The sequence below is a fragment of the Vulpes vulpes genome, chromosome 7 (genome assembly GCF_048418805.1).
Source record: "Vulpes vulpes isolate BD-2025 chromosome 7, VulVul3, whole genome shotgun sequence".
In the NCBI taxonomy this organism is placed as follows: domain Eukaryota; kingdom Metazoa; phylum Chordata; class Mammalia; order Carnivora; family Canidae; genus Vulpes; species Vulpes vulpes.
In genome coordinates, this window is record NC_132786.1 from 39,211,191 (window position 1) to 39,238,252 (window position 27,062).

The 27,062-nt window shown below is 35.8% G+C and overlaps 1 protein-coding gene across 1 annotated transcript in view; it reads right to left on the reverse strand.

Moving 5' to 3' along the window:
- The window catches only part of TNKS (tankyrase), a 210,624-nt gene that overhangs the window by 18,419 nt on the left and 165,143 nt on the right, over positions 1–27,062 (reverse strand). Inside the window, exons 15-25 of the mRNA XM_025993534.2 lie at positions 25,600–25,765; positions 23,913–24,132; positions 23,523–23,632; positions 16,371–16,559; positions 14,412–14,649; positions 13,498–13,580; positions 5,919–6,039; positions 4,652–4,749; positions 2,955–3,029; positions 1,735–1,840; positions 513–699 (exon numbers count right to left, since the gene is read on the reverse strand). Coding sequence (XP_025849319.1) covers positions 513–699; positions 1,735–1,840; positions 2,955–3,029; positions 4,652–4,749; positions 5,919–6,039; positions 13,498–13,580; positions 14,412–14,649; positions 16,371–16,559; positions 23,523–23,632; positions 23,913–24,132; positions 25,600–25,765 — 1,593 coding nt within the window. The remainder of the gene's footprint in view (positions 1–512; positions 700–1,734; positions 1,841–2,954; positions 3,030–4,651; positions 4,750–5,918; positions 6,040–13,497; positions 13,581–14,411; positions 14,650–16,370; positions 16,560–23,522; positions 23,633–23,912; positions 24,133–25,599; positions 25,766–27,062) is intronic.

Below are 27,062 nucleotides of genomic sequence, written 5' to 3' on the forward strand. Positions count from 1 at the left end.
TTCTATTTAAAAACCTAATACTCATTTGCTTACTATTAAGTCCAAAGTTAATATTCTGAAGTTGGACTTTTCAAGGCTAATTATATATCCTGCCTTAAAGCACAGCTAGCAACATCAGAAGCAAATTAAAGATTCAATTTGTTTATAGAAATTGTGTGTCTTAGTTCAAATGTGTCTCAAGCTAGAGATTCTTCAACAGAAATAATTGTCAACCTTTTTTTTTTTCTGAATCTGAAGCAAGGCAAGAGAAGCTGAGGGAGAAAGTCAAGATGGAGGGAGTTTCATCATAATCTATGAATGGCTGACATGTATTTGGTTTTTACCAGCACTGCCATTAGCTCTGTTGTCACTTCTCCTTTAGGGCAGAGGCTGATCAACTATTCCTATCCAATCCCAAACCTGTGTGACTCATTATGAGTAACACTGAGGATAACCTGTGACTTCTACAGAGCCTGAGAAACTAATTTGATTCATGATCTGAGGAGAGAAATCACAAAAGGCAAGATGCTCACCTGTGACATATGTAACATGACCGATCTTTATGTGTGGGGCAGCCTGTTCCTCCTCCAATCCCATAAACATATTGGTTGCTTTTGGAGGAATTTTCAGCAAAATAAATCCCGGCACCAAACATTCCTCCTATATATGCATGTCGCTCATCAAACCCTTTATGAATAATGGCATTAATGAAAGGAGAACCTAAAAATAGAAACATAAGAAGATCAGTTTTTGAATACTTCTCTAGAACCTTAATTAACTGCAAACTATTTGCACTTGGCAGGTTAATATTAAGTTATTAATAATATAAAAATGAAGTTGTATGATGGTCCACCATATATAAACTATTATCTTGTACTAGAATTTTAGCAGAGACCCAGTGTTCGCCAAGCAAGAATGTAATATGGATTTTGCAGATGGCATGAGATTTTATTTTATTTTATTTTTTTATTTTATTTTTTTAAAGAAGGTGTTTTGTTTTTTTTTTTTAAGATTTATTTATTTATTTATGATAGACAGAGAGAGAGAGAGAGAGAGGCAGAGACACAGGAGGAGGGAGAAGCAGACTCTATGCCGGGAGCCTGACGTGGGACTCGATCCTGGGACTCCAGGATTGCACCCTGGGCCAAAGGCAGGCGCCAAACCACTGAGCCACCCAAGGATCCCCGGCATGAAAATATAGTGAGGGGCACCTGGGTGGCCAATTCAGTTAAGTATCTGGTTCTTGATTTTGGCTCAGGTCACGATCTCAGGATTGTGAGATTAAGCCCTGTGTCAAGCTATATGATAGGTGTGGAGCCTGCTTAAGAGTCTCTCTATCCCTCTGCCCCTCCACCTCTACCTCCACCATCCCCCCTTAAAAAAAAAAAAAAAGGAGGAAAAAAAGATAGCAAAGTACTTTAAAAATAGAGATTTTATACTCAATCTTACTTTACACAAAAACAGATATCCTGATAAACTGAAACAATTATGCTAAACTACAATAAAAATATTTCACTATCTAGATGGCTCAACTTGGAATACAAGTTCTGAAACCATTCCAGATAAGTTCTTTTCATTCTGCATGCCCTGGAGAGCCTGTACTAACACGCAATGCATTAGCAAACTGGTACCAACACACAATTAAAAAAAAAACATTAAACCATTTTTAGCACAACACTAGTACAGTCAAGATAGGCTTTTCACTTTATTGAAATTTGCGAAAGCCTGAGAGATAATGATGGCCGTGACACTCACCGTGAAATAACATGCGTTCGTTGTGATGGTTGTGATTCTCCTCAGACACTTCCTTTTGTCTGTGGCAGAATCGTTCCCTCAACTTCTTGTTGACAACTTTTTGAATCTTTAAGGATAAGGAAGAAAGAAGCAAATTAGTGACATGAATGTTAATTGGCAGTTTATAATTTAAAATGAAAAGTATGGGGATCCCTGGGTGGCGCAGCGGTTTGGCGCCTGCCTTTGGCCCAGGGTGCGATCCTGGAGACCCGGGATCGAATCCCACGTCAGGCTCCCGGTGCATGGAGCCTGCTTCTCCCTCTGCCTATGTCTCTGCCTCTCTCTCTCTCTCTCTCTGCTATCATAAATCAATAAAAAAATTTAAAAAAAAATAAAATAAAATGAAAAGTATGTAAAGAATAAAATGAAAAGTATGTTTTCTTTCAGAAAGTTTAAATTCTTAGTTTTTGTTTTGTTTGCTTAAAACATTATTTAAAAGTGATAAAGTTGCCAGGGCAGTGTAACTAACTTAACATTCTGGTTTTTAGTGACAACATGTTCAGTTATGGCTTTTGTTATTCTGCACAAGATCTGGCTGTATCTCAAAACAACTTGAGTAATTAAAGAAAAGAGAAAGCTGTTCCTAGACTCCTCCCAGACCTGATGAATGTTAGGATACAGGGGCCTGTAAAGCTGCATTCTCTTAAAAGCACTCTAAGAGCTCTCCAGGGAATTCTTATGGGCATTGGTATAACTTCCAAGGGTTAATCTAGTTTTCAACGTATTTTATTCAACTTTATGATACTCCTTTAAAAAAAAACAGATCTACCCCATATTATAAATTAAGATACTGAGATTAAGAGATATGTACATTCTGATATAATCACTGACTCAGATTTGAAAATCCAGACCCTCAATGCTACTCGGAAGTGGTGATAAAGATTACTGTCAGCTCTGGTCTAAATCTGTGGGTGAGCTAGGTCTCATCACTGTATCTGTACCACCAACCCCAGCGGATCTAGCCCTCTGTCTGTAGCTTTTCTGTTTCCACCCAGTCTCTGTTTCAGGTGAAGTATGGTCTAGAAGGGTTAGAGGAAAGTGGCACCTGACTGCCAGGCAACAGATGGTTGATTATCTCAACAGTTTAAAAATATGATGTTCAGAGCAAATTTTCCATTGTCTATATTTTTTTCAGGCAAGCTTTGCAATCCAATTTTCACACTAAACTTTTAAAAACTTACTCGAATGACATTGTATCTGTTGAAGATGCCACCCGCATTACCACCATCTCTGTGTTCTCGAATTGTACTTTGCATCTATAGAACAAAATAATTTTCAGAAAATATGCCAGTATGTAATTCTAAAGACATTCACTTCTGTTATAATGTTTTACTGATAAGTCTCAGACTCAGCACAAGTAAATAGAAGTTGACTATATAAATTGTTCAACAAAGTTTACTGGGTATCTCTGATAAGAAAATAGTCATGACATAAATATTTTTCTGCATTTTCTCTTTATTTTCTAGTAAAAGCTTTGAAAGATTTTCTTGTAAACACAATGGGGAGACACAGAAATAAAACATTACAGTAATTCATCTACATTACTATTTTGTTATTGATAATGAGAAGCAATACAAATTAAGTCAAACTTACGACTCCTCACGTTTGATGAATACTCATTAAACAAATGCTCAAAAAACACAAAGAATTTTTATAAATCAATAAATTTCTGTTCCCTCAGTGAAATATTAGCTCTTCAATTCAGGATCTCAATAAGTATCTGCAGACCATGTGAAGTTGGATATGACACATAACTAAGTGGAAACACTTTCTTATGAGCAGTACTCATTCTTCATCTGCTCTCCAAATTCAAAAGAATTATGCAATGGTAAAATTTTTTGAAGACCCAAGTTTCTCAAAGAATTGACTCAAAAGAGTTCTCTATCTTACTGCTCTATTTATGAAGTTATTCATCACATTTTGGGCATTATCATCCAAATTTGCTAATCACTAAGAGAATGATTAGGCAGTAAGCCACTAGAAGATGAGATACTTCCCTGACAGACTGGCCAGGCAAGAGCTGAAAAGCTACCCCAAGATAATGGTCCTGACTTCCCAGGATGAGAATAATGTGAGTTCTAATTAAAAGGCAGAAAATAAACAAAAAGAGGCAGGCAGGCCTTTCTCTGCAAAATAATGGAATTAGTTAGGCAGCTTATTTATTGTGGTAATGCCATCAGGCACTTTGTTTATTCTGCTTAAGAAATGAAGCCAGAGCCAGCAGGAGGAAGGGAATTTCTATGGCGTCTGTCTGGCAGGAGAGTCATCTATCAGCCTTACTACAGTGCTTTAACAGTGACTGAAGACATGAAAGGTGACTTGGGTTATGAGGCAGATTTCAGAAAGAAACAGGAAAATTAGGCATATTATTTCATAGTCACATGTTATAACTGCATGAAAATAAAAACAAGAAGGTATTTGCTTTTTGTGAGGCAACATGCTCACTCCCTGTCATTCTTTGGTAGCATTTTAACTACATTAGAAAATAGTTCTAATAAGGTTCCTACTTGTATAGTTTCAAGAAAGTTTCCAGGATGAAAAGACACCTGTGGCCTATCCATTGGAAACCCTAGGTTTCTGATATGAAAACACAGTCCTAATTCATAGTCCTATCTGAATTTGGGCAATATGCTACCACAATGGCTAAGGGAGTTAGAATAACAGATAGGTGACTGACCCTAAGTCATTGTAAGACAAGTTTACCTCTTTTGAAAAAAACAGGCTTAACAAAAGATTTCAGGAAAAAAGAATTTAAAAAAATTTTTTTGCATTTATAATTAATTTATTTTTAAAAATGTTATTTAAATTCAATTTGCCAATATATAATATAATACCCAGTGCTCATCTCATCAGAATTAAAAATTTTAATGTACATTACCTCTTCTTCTACTGACTGATATTCCTTATCTTCTGGAGCAAGATCCAGCAAAATAGTTCCCTGATTAACACAGTGAAAAGTCAAATAAGGATTGGTACCTGTAGGAAATAAAAATTAATATATTAAAGTCCACACTATTCAGGCTCAGTTTTTAGGAAAACTTTGTTATAAATAATTGATATTTTGGAACAAGTCAAATTATCTGCAATGTGACCCTAATATATAAGGTTATACTGAACAAGTACATCCAAAGACAAGAGAAGTAATGGAGAGGGCTTTTGGGGATTACTTTTATCTATTCTTACAGAGTTCCCCAGCAGGGCTCAACATTTTTTGTTGAACTGAATTCAATCACAAATATACATGAAGCTATGTCTGATATCAAAGAGAAACACACTGTAATCACAATGTAGTCAGGTCTAAGAATTAGCCTATAAAAATTCTGTGAGATGGCTTGAAATGGTCACTCGTAAGTTTAAAATAGATTATTCTTGTTAATTTCATTGCATTTGTTAATTTAATGCAGATAAATAAGCAAGCCTTAAGCTCAAAAGCTGCTAACATGTAGTTTCATGTCACTCCCACAATTTCATTGGCTCTGCAGAGACTAATTCAAGTTTTCCCCTTTCTCTCCCTTTGCTTTCCCATCATGAAAGCACTTCTAGCGAACACAGAAATGATAAACATGGAGGCTGACAAGGGGGAAAGATAGCAGGCTTGTAACAGCAAAGTACAGTGGAAAAAAGGCTGAGCTGCCAGTTGTGGCGGCAGAGAAAGGTTCAGGATGAGGTCAGAGAGAGGTCAGATTATGAAAAGCCATGTTACAAATGTCTGATTTTATCCTAAAAGCAACAGGATTCTATTGAAAGGCTTTAAGCAATGGAGTGATATGATCATAGAGTCATTTCAAAGAGTCTTCTGTGCGCAGTGCAGGGCAGGCATGGGGGTGGGGGAGGAGGAGAGGCAAAGGTGAGGCTCGGAGATAAGCTGGAGGTTGTTAGATGGTTGTGACAGTCCAGGGAGAGATGGCAGTGGCCTGGCTTAGGTGACCTATACTGGATTTGACAGCAGTGGGAAAGGACAGAAGTGTAGATTCCAGAGATTCACTGTATAAAGTATCGGGTAAGGGGTGGGGGCAGGCAGGAAGTGCTACACCAGCCAAGCCTATGAGCTCTGGGTTCAAACCACTTGAGCTCTAATGTCAGTCCTGACAACTTACTTGTCCCACTAATTTCTGAAATTTATTTTTTTCCCCCAAATAGCTTACCTTGTTGTCCACCTAATAGTCTTTCTACTCCTTTGATTAATTTATGGCGATGTCCATATGCATTGATGCCTATTTCTTTCAACTCCTCATGGCCCATATCAGCCAGTACATCTAGTGTAATCTGAAAAAATGGAACAAAATTAATTGCTAAATCTTTAACAGTTCCTCAGTTCTTCCATTTGTCTTCAATGCTATAATATCCATCCCAATTGACAAATTTCTTTTGTCTCCTTTTAACCATGAATTTATAATCTTAAAATTGTCTTGATGATTTTATCAGCTTTTTACTCACTTGAAATACTGTGTTTCTAGTCAATAGTGAATTAATTAGTGAAAGAAACAATGCTATAAAAATACAAAATGAACACTGCTCTATTTCCTTTTGATTATTTAATTCCACCACCTTTTGCTTGCCTCAAGATACAAGAGCGAATAACCAGAAGCTTGAAAATGGGGAAGTACCAGATCCTAGTACCCAGCAGGTAGCAGAGAAGAATGGTAGGGGAAAGAGAGAGGGGCTTAGCACAATGAAACAGAATGTGGCAAAAGGAGTAAGCAGTTTGAGATAAGTAGGGGTTAGATCAAGATAAAGAAGAACTCCGCAGTGCTAAGAAATAGTCATGCATGGAAAAGGCTGCCTTTGAAAGTGGTGAGTTCAATGACTGACAACTTTATAGAGAAGCTGTATAAAAAATTCCAACTCGGAAAAGAGAGGACGGTTTTTAAGTTCTCTTGTAAATTCCTAGATTTAACAGTTCCTGAAGCCTAACACACATTCTATTGTTGTAAAAATAGTCATTTATAATTTCTGGTTATTTATCTCCGTGAATGGAGGTGGTTAGTTGGCTACCACCAGGACTCAAAATCACCCATCTCCTTTGTTGACTAAATGTAACCGTGACTCTACCACCACCTAGTGGCAGAGTTCTGGACGCACAGGATGAAATCTTGGGCCGCCACATTTCTACAGGGGCTTGATCATGCAATTTTCTAGCTCAGAAGAAGCTGGACCTGTGACAATGCAAATACTACTTTATAAGAAGAGTCTTTAGTTTTCTCTTTCCTTGGAAAACTGAGAAATCCTTTTACAGACAGCCTTTTTTCCAACTCAAATGAGAGATGTTTTATCTATCTATAATTATAATGTTCTTTATCTTTTTACTTGCACGTAACATTAAAAAAGAAAACAACCCGACAAATTAGGCGTTGTGATTTTTATTGCCAGAATGAAATATTATGTAATGGGTCTGATCTTCTCGGTGCAGCAAGCATACATCACTCACTCTTTGAAAATAATTTACTATATTGCTCCTAAGTGGCCATTTAAGAAATAATCGCTCCATCGTACAAAATGGGCAATTCACTTCCAATAACCAAGAGGAAATTTTGAGCAGAGCTTTTAAAAAGAACTGGTTCTGAAATATACATCTTTGAGACAGAATAGTTCACAACATAATAGGATCCTGTACATTTTTAGCTGCATGTAACTGAATATACTTAGGAAGCCATGCCCAGGGTTTCCGACATTATTGATGCCCCAGTTTTTTCCTTCTAAACTTTGGTTCAAATAAGGTTGACGTAAAAACAGGATCTCGTATCGATGTGGTAGCTTCAATTCAAAGGAACTTTAAGCTTTTCTGAATTTGTTCATAGAGTGTATATCTGGAAGAAGCAGAAACCAGACCAGCAAAGGATAGTGTACTCTCTATAAAGAGTGTTTAATGTATTGTTGATTATATGGCTCCATTCATAAAATGAGTATCTCATTGAATCCTCACGATCTGTCATGAAGTACTACTGTTGTCTTCGTGAGGAACTGAGGCTCAAAGGAATCCTAAAAATTGTACACAGAAGAGCTGACATGGATCGCCATACCTGCCTTTCCCTTGCTTATATTTCTTAAAAGGGCTGACAAGAAAGCTAAAATAACAAAACACTAAATTTAGCTGTTTTGAGTCCATGGCACCCGATCTGTCTCCTCCATATTTAACAGGCAGTGGCCACTGGAAAACCTTAAATGGTAAGCTAGGGAATTCAGATTACTGTTCACTTGGTTCATATTCATACACAGTATATTTAATGAATACCTTCTATATACTAGATACCTGCCAAAAAAGTAACTAGTTAAATATTTTCTAAAACTACCCATTATAGCTCAGAAACATAAATAACTAGTTCAAATTGGTAGTAAAGAAACAGGGTCAGGGAACAAACAAGGTACTACCACAAAAGTTCATGCTATTTTTTCTACCAAGGAGATAAAATGTAAACACAAAACATGGTAAAGATTGGTAAATGTTTTGGAGGAATCCCCCTGAGAACTCTTAGGAAGGTTCCTACTTGGTCAAGGCAGTAGGTGGGACTGGGAAGGATGGAATGGGGTCAGGAAAGGTTCTTAGAAGAAGGCAATAACTTGGCTAAGTAGAGGAAGGAGGAAAGGGCGTTTAAGACAAAGGGAACAGCATGTGCAAAAGGAAAATTAAGAGAATACAGAACATTTGGGGGACTCTCAGCACTGAAGTCTAAAAGGGTGAAAGTATAAGAAACAGAGAGGAAAGAAGAAGAGATGGGCAGCACAGCAGGCTTGAAGAAGATCTTACTGGGCTTTATTCATCAAGTTAAGACAGTATCCAAAAGCTCCTAGGGAGCCTTTTCAGCAGAGTAACACAATCAAACTTGTATTTGAGGAGGAGAATGGTAGCACCTGGAAGGGCAGGTTAGGAAGGGAAAGGGACTGTGTGAACAAGGTAAAGATGGAATGGGGTGGGAGGGGAGAATCAGAAAGCAATTTCAAAATGAGAGAACATAGGGCCTGGTAAATGGAAATGGTTAAGGAATAAAAAAAAGGAATGGTGGGAACAGAGATTATTCCAAAGTCTGAAAACTGGTGAATATGAGATTATTGTATCAAAAGAAGAAATGGAAATAGCTAGAAGTAGGTTAGGTGGATTTTAGATACGTTGCTCATGATTCGGCCACTTTATGCTATTAGAAATAGTTTTTTTTTTTTTAATTATCTTTAGTTCACTTAAAAAAATGACAGTTATATCATGAAATTATAAGCTTCTTGGGCTTGTTATTTATATCTAGCACACATTAAAATCAAATTGATCAAGCCTGTCAGATTGGCTACTATCAAAAAGGAAAAAATTACAAGTGTTGGGGATGATGTGGACAAAGGGAAACTCTTGTGCACTCGTGGTGGGAATGCAGACTGGAGTGGTCACTGTGGAAAACAGTACAGGAGGACCTCCAAAAATTAAAAATAGAACTGCCACAGGATCCAGCAATTCCACTTCTAGGTATTTATCTGAAGAAAACAGTAACACCAATTCGGAGAGATACATGTGCCCCTGTGTTCACTGCAGCACTATTCACAATGGCTAAGATATGGAAGTAACCCAGGCAGATGAATGGATACAGAAGTGCTGTGTGTGTGCCACATACACAGCCATAAAGAAAGAATGAAATATTGCCATTCACAACCACATGGATGGACCTAGAGGGTATTATGCAAAGTAAGTCAGATAAAGACAAATACCATATGATTTCACTTCTGTGTTGGATCTAAAACAGGAAACAGAGACAGACTCATAGATACAAGAAACAAACTTGGTTACTAGCGGAGGTAGGGGTTGAGGGGTTGGCAAATAGGTGAAGAGGGTTAACAGGTACAAACTTCCAGTTATAAAATAAGTCATGGGAATGGAATGTATGCTGTAGGGACTACAGTCAATAATATTGTAATGACTTTGTATGGTAATAGCTGTAACTAGACTTATTGTGGGGATAATTTTGTAATGTATAAAAATATAAAATCACTATGATGTACTCCTGAAACTAACAGTATATAGGTCAATTATACTTTAATTTAAAAAAATCAAATTATAATCTTTAAAATAAGGATTATTCCTCTATTAGCTAAGTCATTTTACATATAAAGCAAATGTCACTTCATGAAGAGTTGCCTTTTGTTTCTAAGATTTGTTCATTTCCTTTGGGGTATAGAGAGAAAAAGTAGAACTTAAATGGGGAGAGAAAAACTAAGAGTTTTAATGAAAAAGCTCCTTCTTTCACTTGGGCTTCAAAGGATGCAGGCTAGAGTAGCAGTTGTTAGAACTAACTTTATAATCATGTTCACAATTAATGTTACCTGTCTGTTCCTTGGTCTTTCGATTTTGAAGTAAAAATTTATATGATCACTTTTCATGAAAATATATAGGTTGTCCATAAATATGTCCAAAAAAGTCATAGCATTTTATGTTTAGGAATTGCAGTGAAAATCAAATCAGCCTTTCCCATAGAAAAAGTGTTCTAATCAGGAAGGTACATTTTAAAGGAAGGGCCAAAGTGACACTCATACTATACTCAATGAATTACAAAGGACATAGGTATGTATGGTGAAGTATATATATGCCAACAAGTTGAATTAGTTAAGAGATCTCTGAAAGAATAATTGTGAAGGGGTGAGGCTGTGATGCTCTGAAGGGCATTTTCCTGAGACTAGATATAAAATAACTATATTCCCCACTCCATTGCTAGAAGAGTATCCTTGAGTAGGAACAGGAGCACTAAATCTTATGTATCAATACAACTTAGTACACAGAACAGCTCCCTGGCTTAGGAGAAACAGACAAGAATTAAATGAGTACAATGTATATGCCCACTCCTTCCCTCACTACACAAGTATCTTGATCATCAGCAATCATGGACTTACAGCCTAACATGGAATGTTAATGGGAGAAAATTCTATTGGTAAATTATAGGAAGGGTTACAGAATTTATTACTCTATAACTAAAAGCTACTCAAGTAACACTTGCAGTTAAAGTAAAAATTAATCTGATTGCTTGACAACTGGGCCAGAAGACAGTCAAACACAGTTCAATACAAGAAAGGGTAGTAGTATCATTTGTCTGGAGGAAAGGAGCTGTGCTGGGCAATATACGTTAAATGGAACAGTCAACATATTAATTAAAAAAAGGATACAGAAATTATTCTGGCAAAAAGAAAATCGATGGAGCCATTTACTCAGAACAAAAGTACAGTGAAAAAAGATAACAATAAAACTGAAACAGGAGAAGTTGTCAAAAGCACCAACTTCAAGCCTAAATGATTAAACTATTACGATCAATAGAATGAGACAACCATGTCACAGGAAATCAGTTACTGAGAGAATAAAGTAAAGGAGAAAAAATAAAACATAAAATAATGTGGCAAACAAACTGAAAGAATAGAAACAGAAATCCTCTGAAAAATTTTCAACAGTCAATTGGAGCAATTTGTGTGAATTAGGGTCATTGGTTAATAAGCAAAGATGTGTGAAATTTCAGTTATTGTGGATTTGATTTGGGAAGAAGGGATATATTAAGGGATGTCCTTTGGTTTTAGCAGAAGATAACGCATTTACAACAGCTTTCATACCTTTCAGGGAGGGAATGAGGGAAAAACATTCTTACTGTTTAGGATATTCTCATAAGAAATCTCCAAACCAGAGGGTAAATCAATAGTGGGTGAAGCTAAAGGAAAAAATGGATTATTATAGAAGTCTATAAAGTCCTCACCACCAAAGACACATCTGATGCTTCATTAAAGCATATTTCAAAAATTGGCACAGAACAGCAGGACTAGGAATTTTAACTACCTGAACACTTGAAGTTATGTTTTACAGTTGAGGAAAGTGATAGGTTAAAAGTCTTATCCAATGTTACACAGCTAGTCAGAGAGAGAAAATAATCAGAATCAAGGTCTTTTAGTCCAGTGTTATTTCTGCTCGACTGTTTTGATCAATAAGAGCATAACTACAATAAGCAATATAAAGAAATTCAGCTTAAAAAAAGATAAGACAGATAATCTTAACAATGTAACTGCTATGAAAAAGAACTGGTGTTTTAATTAGCTCCAAATGGACTATGAGACTATGAAGAAAACAGAATGGGGCAAAGAAGCCAGTGAGGAATTTAAAAACTATGTTCATAAAAAGAATAATTGAAAAAGGGTATATTTATCCTAAAATAGGAGAAAATTTGTAGGAGAGGGTGGTTGCAAGGGTAAGTCCATGATAAGTTGATTAGGTCTTAGAAATATACAAATGGCTATATTATGTTGTGATGAGCTGAATGGTGGCCATATCAAAGAAATGTCCATATTTTAATCCCTAGAATTTATGAAGGACTGATCTGGAAAACTTTCTTAGATCTTTGCATATGTAATTAAGGATCTTGAAATGAGGATCACCTCGGATTACACGGGTAGGCCTTAAATCCAATGCAAGTGTCCTTATAAAAGACACAGAACAGAAGACATAGAGAAGGCAAGGTGACAACAGAAGCAGAAGTTACAGTAATGTGGCCATAAGCCAAAGGGGCCTGGAAGCTGGCAGAAGCATGAGAGTCATGCCAGCAATTCGATTTCCAACTTGAGGCTTCGAGAACTGTGAGGGAATAAATTTCTGTTGTTTAAGCCACTAAGTTTGTGGTAATTTGTTGTAACAGCCCTATGAAATGAGTACGTGAATAGACTAGAGATTAAATTTCCGTGACCAACAGGTGAAGGGTAAACATAAGATTAACAGACTATACATGGGGGCAGATTTGGGCACACATTAAATTACAAGCACTTTATTACACCTGCCCAAAATGTAATAGTTTATCTTCCCACATGGATGTTAAAAGAGTAGGATCTGGGAAAATAACTTTAAATACCTTACTCATTTTAAGATTCTACATATAGTAGTAACAGTCAATTTAAATTTGGGAACTTATTATTATTCAATAGTGATCACTGACCATGGTCATAAAAATCATCAGTAATAAGTTAAAAAGTTATTATTCTATAAAAACAGGATGACAAATAGAAGGGTCTTAATTCATAAATGCCCTAATGATGACTTCATACTCAGACCTTCATACACATTTATGTATGTGAAAATAGGATAGGTCTATGAGTGTGTGGCTAAATTTTGAGTATGTGTCTATTTTAGACTAATCTCGACAACAGAAACTTCATAAAGAGGCAATTTTAAAAAGGTGCACTTGTTCAAGAATTACTCTGCTTTCCAAATTTAGCAATCGCTTTGTGCGGATTTTGCTTAGAGCTAATATCAAAATGTGTCACTGTTTTTTTGTTTTGTTTTTTAATTTTTAAAGGTTTTATTTATTCATGAGAGACACACAGAGGCGGAGACATAAGCAGAGGGAGAAGCAGGCTCCCCTCAGGGAGCTCTGTGTCACTGTTTTTATGTGGAGTCTAGTCGCATGTATTGAGATGAATAAACACCAGTACTTTGTGGAAACAAAGATTTTGAAAACATTCCTTTGCGATGGTTTCGTGGCTTAAGTTTTGACATGTAAGAAAACATATGCAGTTAAACCATGTATAAAGATATAATGAAATAATAGTGACTCCCATAATTTCTTAGAAAATTTTGGGGGAGAATTATAATGTACTGGATTCTCCTGGCTTCTTTAGAAATTTGATATGAATTTTAAAGTAGCGGTTAGAAAAGCAAAAGAAACAAGGAATGACAATTAATAGCTTGTAATATTTAATTTAAAAGACTCAGGAAAAATTAGAGCTTACTTGTTCTGTTTCAAAGATGTCCCGAAGGTGCTCAAGACCAAGGCTTTTCAGGAATTGGCTGATATTCATGTCAAGACCCGCAACTAAAATAGACATATATTAAAGTTTTCAGAAAGCAGTATATCAATCTAAAGGAAGTTACAGTATTTATTTAAAGCCATGGCTCTCATACTTGTGGCTATGCAAATGACTTTACCTACTATAAAAATAATCCAGGATACATATACTTAATTCTGACACTTCAGGTTATCTCCAAATTGGGTGGAGAAGTGAAAGCAGAGTTTATCTTATCAGTAGCATTTATATTAATTGTAATATAAAGTTTAATGCTTTTAGTGAAATATTTAACAGCTGGAATTACAAACAGAAATTACCAGCTTTGGTTTCAGTTTTCATTCCTTATATGATCTTTCAGTTTTTTTCTGATATATTTTCAGTAATAAGACTCATTCAGTAGTTAAATAAAATATGGTTACAAATGGATATATTGGAATATACGTAAGTAAGAACAATGTCAAGGTTATTTATTCTATGAAGACAGCTCCTACAAACTGGTGTATATAAGGAAACTTATTTTAGATGGGTGTTTGAGAATTACCAAGAGAAGTAAGTGAAATCTGTTCATTTAAAAAACGAAAAACGAGGGGTGCCTGGGTGGCTCAGTAGTTGAGTGTCCAATTCTTGATTTCCATTCAAGTCATGATATCAGTCAGGAGCACAGGACCAGGCTCTGTACTGGGCGTGGAGCCTGCTTAAGATTCTCTCTCCCTCACCTTCTGCCCCTTCTTCCAGCCCACCTGCACCTCCCCCCGCCCTCTCTCTCTCTTTAAAAAACTAAAACAAAAAGAAAAAACAAAAAAATAAAAGCCAAAGGAAACTCCACACCAAAAACCAAAGTTCACCAGTGTACTTGCCTTCTCCTTCCTTCCTTTCTGTGCCTGCGGCACCATCCCCTGTGTTGGATGCTCCTCCTACAGCCAGTTCTGCTAAGGGGCCTGTGAGGTTATCGATGCTGCTGGCAGCGGACAGGCAGGAGGGAGTGGATGCTGGTGAGATCAGAGAGGCACTCACTACAGTAGCTTGAGGTTTAAAACAGGTAGGTAAGGCCTCTGGGGGCATGGCATCTATCAGCAAAGCTCTGATGTCGTCAGCCTAAAAATAATACAAAAAACACACAAAAACACAATTTAAAACAGTAAGTTTTTCACTAAGGACCAAAGGCTTTGTGAAATTTGTCTTTAGTGAGTGCCTCACTATTGCCTACTGGTTTTTGATCATTCATTTCCTGACCTGCAATTCCAAAGAGTCCCAGCAGTTTTGGTAGGAGTTAGAACAGGAGTCCCTAGATCATTTTTTTTTTTTTTAAACAAATATTTCATCTTTTGAGGATCTAATGTACAACTTGGTAACTTTAGTTAATAATACTGTGTTATATATCTGAAATTTGCGGAGAATGGATCTTAAATGTTCTCACTACATACACACCCACATATACAAGAGTTAATTACTATGAAAGAAAAAATCTAAGAATGTAGACTGTATTTGACTTCTGGAAATATTTTTTAAACACCAAGTGAAACGTGCATATGGTTGTTCATACTGATTACACATGTATTTAAAGAATAAGTTAATAAAGATTTGAGTGGAGTTTAAAAAAATTTCCACTTTTGCTTAAAAAGCAGCCTGTTGCAGGGTTGATTCTCAATCTCTTTTGAAGGCATTCTCATATTTATACTATGTTTTGTATATGCCTAAATAATGACACTGATTTTTATTCAGTTATTTAACACACACTTAATAATTTAATGTACAGTTAAAATCTGGAGAAATGTTACAAGGACACCACTTTAGTTTGGCTGGCTTCTTCATCACTGTCACAGTTCGTTAGGCATAACTGCTGTGAGACTACGTGGGAGCCTCCAGAGACAGCCAGCCACCAATTCCCTCCTCTGTGCACATGTGTGCCACTCTTCCCATCAAGAGCTGGCATCTACTTCCCTTCCTTTAGATCTGGGCTGTCTGGGCACATTGCAGTGACCAGTAGAATGTAGGGAGTGATGTCTGAGGCTTTAAAAGGACTGGCAGCTTTTACGTCTTCTCTCATGGAAGGCATCTCCATGTTGTTAAGTTCAGGTTAGACTATGGAGTGAGGAAGGGCTCCTTGAAGAGACACCTTGGAAGATGAGGGGTGACCCCAGACCCTCCAGCCTCAGCTGAGCCCCCAGCTGAAGGTGGGTGCAGACATCACAGAACTGCCTCACTGAGTCCAGACAACCCACAGAACCATGAGAAATAATAGATCACTGTATTAAGCCACTCATTCGGTTTTGGTAAAGCCACTAAGTTTTTTGAAGTGGTCTGTTACTCGGCAATAGATATATGAAACAATGTGGCTCGGGAAGGTATATCTGGTTAAAAGATTATAAATTATTGTGTACATCAATTTATATTTCCATCTTCAGAAGAATAACATATTGCCTAGAAGGTAAATTTTTCTTTGACTATCTCATAGCCTCAGGGAAAAGACCATGAACATCAATTGCACCTGAACAATATGCCAAATGTAGAAGGTCTGAGATATTTTACTAAAGTAATTCTCTGAGGATATACTCTAGATACGTTTTTCTCTGTTGTCCATTCAAGTCAAGCATGGCAAAAATAATTAAGTTAAGGCACTGCGTAGTTTGCCTTAACAGAGTTTTGAATTATGTACAAAATGCAAATAAAAAAAATTTTAGAAGGAAGGAAATTTGTTCTTATTCTAAGTGAAATATGTATTGCTTTAAGGTAAACCTGCCAAGCCCTGAAATTTAGTGTCATCTCTGAAAGTATAAACTTAGAGCAATGCTACATAATTCAGAATGAAGACTTACTGTTGCCAGATCTAAAGGTGTCTGACCTTCTTGGTTCTTCATAGTTGGATCCGCACCATGTGCTAGGAGTAGGGCACATAACTGTGTCCTTCCTTTTTGGGCTGCTTCATGAAGAGGAGTAAATGCCCACTTATCTGTTGCATTTACACACGTGTTGTATTTTATCAATAATGCTGCTATATCTACGTGCTAAAGAAAAACAGAGGATGAGATTATCTGATAAAGCTCCATCAGGTATGCTTATTTTATTTAACATTTCATTCCTTCTATATCTCTATTCACACCTTAACATAAGTTTCTTCTATTAAGAAAAGCATACTTATCCCACTCCTGTATTTTGGATTCCATCTTTTCTTGCCTCCAAAATCTCAATTCCACAATTACTCTTTTACCCTATAATTCTTCACCGGGGCTTGTAAAATTTTTTATTCAGCCTTCTAACATTTTCAGGTCTATCTTAAAAACAAATACATAAAATGAAACTATTATCTGACTCCAAGTCTATCAAAGGTCTAGTCTGCCTGTCAGACTTTTCAAACAAGTGTTCCTGTTCACTTCTCATATCTTCCTATTTCTCTTCTAACCTACCACGATCTGATCATTTATTCAAATACTCATCTCAAGGATTCTCAATGTTTTCTCTCTTCAGTCCTCGGGAAAGTAATGTAACATAACAAAACAATATTTTACAAAACTTAGTCTATCATGTCCAAAATGACTTGAGGGTAGAGGAAATGTTAGTAGCAGACATGTTAACTAATAACCTGGGCATGAGGTAATGAGATGCTGAACTCTAATGGTCAGAGAAGAATGGAAAGAAGAGCTAAAAATCGAGAAATTGTGAAGGAAAAAAACCCCTGGGTTTTAGAAAGACAGATTAACTACAGAGAAAGAGACAGAGAAATCAAAGATAATTACTTTTCTTTTTTCTAAATTTGTCTAGAAGATTAAAAAGCAAAGGGGTACCATTAACAGAAATCAAGTAGCAAAAGTTTAAGTGGGAATGAAACACTTTGGGTAAGTAGTTTGTGAGGTAAAATATCAAAGTAAGGCTGTTCTGTAAATGGTTTGACACAAAAGACTGGAGCACAGATAAGGGCACTACTTATTTACTCACTTATGCTCTCTTACCTATGCACCCAACAACCAGATATTGGTGAATACCTACTAAGTGCCTGGCCCTGGGAGCAGGGACTTGAGGGGACTATAAAGCAGAATATTGAATTGACAGTTATAGCTAGTTTCTTTCCAAAGTCCTTATAAAGTTAAGACAATTATGCAATAGTAATATTGATTCAACGGCAGGGCTTTTGAGGATAATAAAAATAACTTTATTCTTATAAATGTATTTAGGGATGCTACTTTGGTTACCACTAAAGTATTTTTGAAATTCATTTCAACTCTAGAATATTCTATAATTTTGTGCAACTGACACATTTGTGTTCTTTACGGATACGTTTCCTGGCATAACTTGATCACTTTATCTGCTGAGACTAAATTTCTAACTCACGCTGTTGCTTCACTGCAATTTACTGAGTTACCAGAAGCTTTCACGAGAATGGGAAGAGACAGGGAAGGTAGAAAGAAATAGCCCAAGATGAGATGTAGGGCATGCTTCTTCATTGTTTCTGTAAAATAGTCTTTGCCCTCTCGAAGACACTCATTTCGAAAGTTTTAAAAATATAATACTTATTAATTTTAATTAATATCAATACTTATTAATTTCAGGAAAATAATTTCAGGAAAAAGGAGAATTTATGAGGAAAATACAAATCAAATAACTTCTAAGGATAGCTCACATTTGCTCTGACAATATAAGGAAAAAAAAGGAGCAAAGGAACATAATTATAGTAGTGCTTTTGAGAACAAGCTATGCTTTGTGATCTTTTTTGGATTATGAATGATACATCATTATAAAACTGATTCTAACACAAAAGATAAAAATAGGTACCAACTGTGGTATTACCCAAATTACTTAAAACAAAACCCCCAAATTTATCTCCCTTATTCAAAGGATATATATTGAAAAGGACAGCTCTTTTTTGTTCAGTTAACCCAAAAGTATGGATTAACTTGAAGCTTTTCCCCAGGAAGGTTATAGTCATTCAAACAATGCTTCTGATTAATTTTATTCTACTCCCATGTATACTGGTGACATAACATAATTTGGTTGACTAATTTGCAAAGGCTTCCAAAATGAGATAGTCCAAGGAAAATGACGTGTGTGTGTGTGTGTGTGTGTGTGTATGTGTGTGTACAAAATGAATCGTATATATGTTGTTATTCAACTTCCTTTATACTGAATTTATAGTTTATGCTTGGAACAACCAATTACATGCTTGTTAAATCTGCTGACAAACATCCGAAAGAGCAATAAACAGGAATGAATATATTACTACCAAAGTAGACTAAAAACACAATTCTCAAGTCTTCTAAATAGCTACACCATTGGGGCAAAAATAGCTACTGAAATCTAAAGCTGATCAATGCAATAAAGCTACAGCTCAGTTCTATACCATTTATAAGAATAAAGTATTGAACTGGAAGGTCTGGAGTAGGAACTGAACTCCGCTGGTATGTTTCCAGGAGAAAGAGTCAAATTTAACATGGTTTCAGAATCCAGATGAAACAGAACATTTTAAAGGACAAATACTACATAAAAAGACTATGGGGGCCCTAATTTAATTCTAGAAAGCTGGAAGTAAGAAGAGAAACATGCTTGGACTCCAGTTAGAGCCATTTAATTGTACAATGATGCCATGAAATCCCACTATTATACATTTTAGAGAAAGCACTGAAAAATTAAAGTCAGCATGCTGATTTATTAGATAATAGAAAATTATGGGCTTTGTGGTAAATACCAATGTCTTACATTTTTTGAATAACAGAAAAATTAACTGTCTTGTATAAATGTATATTTAAAAATATAAGGCATTATATAGTACAAAACACTAAACAAGACAATGTATTTAATTACCATTAGTAGAAACTCTCATGAAATCTGTAACTTTTATTTAAACTGCTTAAACTGTGTGTTTGTTTCTCTACTTAGAAAAACTGAAATGGCAAGTTCTCCCATATAAAAAGGCTCAAAGATACACAGACAGCAGACTGAGCTCGCCAGAGGAAAAAAGGTAAAATGCAAGTCAAAGAATAATTACCAATAAATAACAGCTTAAGTAGCTTTATGTAATTTCACAGACACCTCACATGATTATTTTATCTCCAGGCTACAAGTCATTACCTACTACGAAAATCAGTTAATCTGTGTCTATTTCACACTGGTACCGAGCTGGTGGAGCACACAGATTATTTGTAGGGCTGCACGATTTAAGAGTGACAGACACCCAGTCCTTATTCTGACCAGTAGGACGGCTGTGGGGAGCTTGTTATCTTATAATAATAGTCATTACCTTGGACTTTAGAGTGCCTTAGGCTAGAGAATGTACTTTACACATGCATGATCTCATCTAATTATCACAACAACCCTGTAAAGGTTTCAGCATCTGAGTTCTGCTAATGAGAAAATTACAGATCAGAAAGATTAAGGCACTTCTTGAAGACTACCAGGTTATGGAGTAAAAGCCTTAAGACGATCCCAGATGTTCACATCCTGAGTTCAGGTCTTTCCATTAATCAAGCTGCCTGTGGGGTCTTATTGGACTAATACTCAAGAGTCATTTCCTGAAAAGTTGAACATGGCAAAGTGTATAATATCAGGGAAAAGCCATGTAAGTAGAGATATTGGGTGACCCTATACCCAAAACTACTCTGCAAACTGCTTTATTTTTAACTTAGAAGCTCTTCTTTCTTTCTTTCTTTCTTTCTTTCTTTCTTTCTTTCTTTCTTTCTTCTTTCTTTCTTTCTTTCTCTTTCTTTCTTTCTTTTTTTCTTTCTTTCTCTCTCTCTCTCTCTTCCTTCCTTCCTTCTTTCCTTTCCTTTCTTCCTTCCTTCTTTCTTCCTTTCCTTTCTTTCCCTTTCTTTCTTCCTTCCTTTCCTCCCTCCCTCCCTCCCTCCCTCCCTTCCTTCCTTCCTTCCTTCCTTCCTTAGATTTTAATTTACTTATTCATGAGAGTCCCACACAGAGAGGCAGAGACATAGGCAGGACTTGAGCCCAGGACCCCAGGATCACAACCTGAGCCAAAAGTAGACGCTCAACCACTGAGTCACCTAGTCACCCCGGAAGCTTCTATTTCACATGAAGTACCACAAAAATCTCCTCCACAAAACTGCTATTTCAGGGTAGTGCATCATATGTACCATGCAGCTAGGCTAGTTCAAGTATCACTGGAATAAACAGAAAATAACTAGAGTTTTGCCACCTTAACAGAGAAATGTGGGCCAGAGCCCTACAATTTCATTAAAAAATCTAGCCAAGGTTTACTCTAACATGAATAAAAAGGGACTTTTGAAAGGTAACAGATTTATATATCTAGAGATAATAAAAATATATCTATCCTTCAGTTGAAGATAAAATAGCTTTTAAAATTTTTATATCGTGGTTAACATTGGTACTTGTTTTAAATCTACTAATTGAGACTGAGATAAATACTGATTTGACTCAGTTATTGGTAATAGATTATATGGTATACAAACTGCATTAGATAAAATTATTTTTTTAGAGCAGAGATTCTCAACGGGGAGGATGATCTTACTGACAACTGGGAATCACTGTGTCATAGGGATGTCATGGGGGAGAGAGAAGTGTTTTAAGTGGGAAAACCATGGTAACAAAAAAAGTCAAGAAACCACAAAACTAAAGGGTTTAGTGAGTAACACTTATGACTATTAGTGAATAGTCCTAGATACTTGATTTTTGAATTTATAAAGTTTCATATCAGAAGGACTTTTAGCGACTCAAAAAATCCACTTACATAATGAGGTAAAAATACCTACTATCAACATATTCTCTAGTCTGTTAACATTCCTTAGTAGAAGGATGGGATGAACCAGGTTGATCAAAACTTCTATCACGTGCTCTCTACGCAGCCTGGAGAATTTTCTGTTCCTTTTCACTTAGATAAATTACCTTCATTTACCAAGAGCTTAGGAGTAGCGATGTGATAACAAACATGGTAACACGAAAAGAGAGATGAAACGAAAAATGTCCGTTATTTTTCTCACACGGAGTTAGAAGATCATGGTGAAATAAGTATGCAATGGAACAGGGGGCCTCTGGTCTGGACCCTGATTGCACTGCACCTCCTATCAGCTAAGGGTTGAGGTAGCGTCAAGGGAACATGCAATAAAGACAAGGTCAACCTGCACAATACAGTACTATTTAGCCACCAGAGAGAACCACTGCACATTTTATTTCTGTCTTACTAGTCACCAAATGACACACACGTATAAGTAATATCTCAATGCCTTTCTTATCAGGAGAATGGTAATTAAAAGGTAGAAGACTTTACTTTTAAATTAAGTTTTATGGGGATCCCTGGGTCGCTCAGCAGTTTAGTGCCTGCCTTCGGCCCAAGGTGTGATCCTGGAGTCCTGGGATCGAGTCCCACATCGGGCTCCCTGCAGGGAGCCTGCTTCTCCCTCTGCCTGTGTCTCTGACTCTCTCTCTCTGTGTCTCTCATGAATAAATAAATAAAATCTTTAAAAAAAAATTATGTTTTACTTCCTGTGCTCTCTGTGATAGCTGTGAAGGCTGACTAACAGGACAGAATTTATCTACCTTCACAAGGTGTAAAATATAGTGAAAATCACAAAGATCCACCAGTCTGCACAACTGGTAGTGCAAGTTCTACTAGGTCAGGTCAAGAGCCATTGCCCACATCGATCCTTACTCCTTTATAGATTTACATGAGTTTAGAAGACTTTGCTTTAAGTTTTACTGATCCCATCAGCTTCATAAACTCTTAGCAAAGGGATTAGAGGAATAGAATATGGAAAGAAGGAACATGCTAAGAAGCGAACACTAACCTTCAAACGATACAAATTTATAGTTGTAACAGAAGTAAAAAAATTATACATAACTGTATAGCATGTTAGCAGTGAATATTTAGTATGCCTGGTCCTCAGTGAAAATATATGCTGTACAGTGAAACTGGGCATCGTATATGAAGGAGAGTTAGAAGAAAAAGTCTACTAAATTTAATAAAAGATTATTATCTTTGGAAACATAACTTTACTGAAGTTTCAAGAGGATTTCAGTACTAATAAAATATTTTACTAAATCTGATAACTTTTAAGAAATTTCTGTTACATTGGGAAATTTCCTGTTTGTCCAACTCAAACAGGACTGTTTGCTTTCTTTAAAAGTATTCCCACTCATATTGTCATATTTCTGAAACACTGGTTTTTGTAGAGGGGTTATAAGAAGAGGAGGATATTCCTTTGGAGGGTAAGGGAAAAGTGAGTAAGAGATATGGAATCATAATGATAAGCTTTTACTTATAGTTTGTTAGGCTTTTGCAAATCCAGAAACTATCCCCAGCAACAGTGATTCCAACTGTGAGGACCCCTGGTATGTACAATTCAGCATCTGTGGGTATTTGTACTCAAACAGGGATTAAGTGAAAACAGACAAACACATGAACATTCACCCTGTGTGATTTAGGGATGAGTGGGCCTTGGTGACTTCTAGGCTATCAGTTCCAACAAATGTCGTCAAGGCACTCTTCCTCTTCGAGCTGATGATTACAGTTCTAGTGCTTTGAGAATTGCTCTGGACTTTGACTGTGGGGCTTTAGCTAGTTAATCAAATTCTATGAAACCATATATACCAACAGCTCAACCATTTACTTGGTATTTTTAAGATGTTGATGATAAACAAAAGCAAGCATAATTTCCATGTCCACAAATAAAGAGCCTCCCGGGCTTTATAGTTTCTGAAATCTACCTGGGATAGAGTAGTTACAAACTATTATTTGTAGCAGTAAATATTAAATGAGCAGCTGTTATACACCTATTACTGTGCTAGACCATTTGAAGAGAACAGAAAACTATAAAGGGTGTGGCCCTTCACCAAAGAATAGTTAAACTTAACTGGGAAGGCTAGAAATACTCTACATAGTAAGATTCAAATTGTGTTAACTTACGCTGTTGGTTAGATATCTACTTACTTCATGCACAGTATGCATTTAATAAAGTAATAAATGTCAGTGACGTTTTCTAGACTTGAACTTTGAACTTTAGCATGCTCACCCCATAGGATGCTGCATTATGAAGAGGAATTAAACCACCTTTGTCCTGGGCATTAACGTCTGCTCCATGTTCTAGAAGATATTCCGCTACTTCCAGGTTATTGTAGCCTGCTATTAGAGCGAAAAAGGCAAACGTGTCAGATTAAAAAATATACCTATATTTATATCTATGTATATAAATGACTAGAAAATGTCACAATTTTAATACTTTTTGCTTTAAAACGAATATTGCTCTCACATAACTAAGAGCCTTTGCAATAAGAAATTATACAAAATCACGTCAATCTAAAGCATTTTACTATTTCTGCTCAGGATTTCTTTCATCTTCTGGTAAACTGTATTAGGTATCCAGGAAAGGAAAATGAGCCTTGGAAGTGCTGGTGGCACTTACCTGCCAGGTGCAGAGGGGTTGAGTTTCTGCCCTGGGTGTCTCTGCAGTTGATATTCTCTGGGGTACAGAGCTTCTGCACTCTTGCCAGGCAACCTTTCTTGGCAGCATCCAGCAAGGCAGCATCTCCTCTCAGCAAGTCCTGGATATCTGTGTCTCCCTCTTTTACCAGATCTAATGGTGTATTTCCATCTCTGTTCTTTTTGGTTGGATCTGCTCCATGCTAAAACAACAAACAAACAAAACCAAATGGACTTTGTATTTTCTCTAGTATCCTTCTCAAAGTTTATTTTTAACTTCATCTTCACTAATCAAGGAAAGATATCGATTTGTATTATCCTGCAATATCCAGGCAATCCATATTCCTGGAATATGGAATAATCCATATTCCAGGCAATATCCTGCTTTGCTTTGTAAATTCTCTACTTTGTATTATCCTGCAATATCCAGGCAATCCATATTCCTGGAATATGGAATAATCCATATTCCAGGCAATATCCTGCTTTGCTTTGTAAATTCTCTACTTAGCAATACAGTGAATCAGCTCTGTAACTTTCCATGTCATATACTTTCTCAGTCACCAAGCTGTCTTTCGAAGCCTCTTCCTTTTAAGAATGGTCTGCAATTTACTTTTTGAAAAGATTTATTTCTGTATGTATATATCTATGTATGCATTCATTCATTCATTCATTCCTGGTTTTGCACATGTCATATAATTTTTTTTGACTAGATTATAATTACATAAAGATATTCAGTGCATATCATGAGAAGGAAGTAAGAAGAGGAAGACACACCAGTGGGACAAGTACTTAAATCTATAAATGCTATCAACACAAATGTTGCTAATTTCTTATTATTTTCATTTTAAGTCTTAACACCTACTATGAAATTAGGTATAAATATACTTGCAATTAATTGCATTTTAAAAGTTTAATCATCTGTACCTATGAAGTGAAATAAAGGTCAAAGATTTTTATTATGGGCCTGACAGACTGCTGTGACCCACTGGAGAAATCTGGAATAAATCAAAGTAGACAGTGAATTCACAGTGACCGGGAAGTTATTTCTTACCTCCCAGTGAAAACAAAAATGAACATTAAATACATTACCATTCTCAAGACTCATAAAGATATATCTGATACCGTAAAAGTGGTTAAGTTAGTTTCATAAAATTACGAGTTTCTACTATTTCACTTATATTCCCCAAATTTATCTGAGTAACTTTGTCTAAAGATTATTTTATATTTAATATCAATCCAATGTTAAAGTTCTTATAAGATATATATGTTCAATGTTTAATAATGAGCAAAGTGTTTGTTAATAATAAAATAGCCACTAAGAAAAAAAATCAAAGTTGATTAAAAATCTTTTTTCCCCTCGTACAATGTTTTCTGACATTAATCCCATTAAGTATTGGATAAGCAGTACAAACTAATGCGACTCTTTCCAAAACCTACCTTGATGAATTGTAATGAACTGAACTTAAATCAGTTCAGAAAGGCACTTCAGACACTACTCAAAGCTACATAAGTATCATGATATCACACTTAAATATTCCCCTAAATAAGAAAATGGAAGCAGTGTCTATAGCACTTATTGTACTTAATAATTTACTTCAATGTAATTTTTACATGCTAACCAAAAACTAAATTTAATTACTTTATATTTTATAATTTTTAAAATTACATACTTTTAAAAGGAGCTTGCAGATTTCGTATTTTCCTTTAGCTGCTGCTTCATGCAGAGGGGTAAATTTCCATAAGTCCGCCACATTGACAGAAGCCCCATGCCTTACTAAAAGCTCAGCTACCTCATAGTGTCCGTATGAACAAGCATTATGTAGGGGCACCAAGCCACTAGAGAAAAGAAAATTATTTTAAAGACATATAACAGACCTTTGTGTTAAAATGATACTTGTAATAAAAATAATATAATTCTTTTATGGCAGTGACTATATGAACACTCATTCAAAAGAAAGAATTCAAAAGAAAGAATTCTCCTCTGGTCTTAAAGATACAATCCTTCATTTCCAAATAAGGATTAACAATTTCAAAAACAAAACCCTTTCAACATAAGGATTTTCCCTAGTTTCTTGGTGATGGATAGAAATTTCACAGCAATCCTATGCTTAAAACACATACAGATATATCCACAGAAAAGTTCCATCACAATATGTTTAAGTCAGGTTTCATCATTATAAAGAGCAACACTACAAACTGATTTCAGGAATAATCTAATCAATAATCTGGTTTTATCAATTTAGATTTTTTTCCATTTGAGTTTTCCTAATGAAAATTGTCTGCTTGCTTATAAAATATACAATGCAATTTAGTTAAATAAACTAATTTAGGCAAGTGCTACCTTTTGTCCTTGGTTTTTATTTCTTTATTCCTAATAATTCAGTAGTGGTTTCTATGCCTAGATTTAAATATTTAGGCATCATGCGATGAAAACTCAAAATGCAAATGATACAGAAACTTCAGTATTCAGTAAGGAAAATAGTGACACCAACCATAAACTCTAGTCAGATGAGAAAATTTTAGCTGCCTCAACTTATGAACAAACTATTCTGAGATAACTCTAAGCTCCAGTTGAAAGGCAGATGGCATTCTAAAAGGATAGAAAGGGGTTTCCCCAAATAAAGGGTGAATCAAAAAGATAAGTCTAAGTTGCATTTAAAACATGACAAAAACAAGGTATCAAATGCCTTTTTATTTAGAGATCAGTTTTTTTTCTTTTTTAATGTTTTGAGACCAAAAATACTAAGTGCTAATTAAAATGGGCAATAGAAACAAATGCTGGTTGCTCTCCAGGGCACTATAATACTTGGAAAGAGCTGGTAATATTATTACTGAATATTCAAGTCTGATGTGTCCCTTTTAAAAGATAAATAAATCCGTAATGATTAATGAAGTCTAAATTGTATGGTTTAAGTTCCACAGTACTCTGGTATGTAATTGCACAGAAAAGTGCTTGCTTATTTCTATTTTGAGATGATATGAAATTAATTTAGAATATGGAAGCTCATTTCAATTAAAACATCTTTGTCTCATTTCTAAATATGCCATGGCTGCTTTAAACTTTGTCTAGATAAATTAAAATAATTTAGTAAACTAATATAAAAACATAGCATATCTGAATTAGTAAAAATAA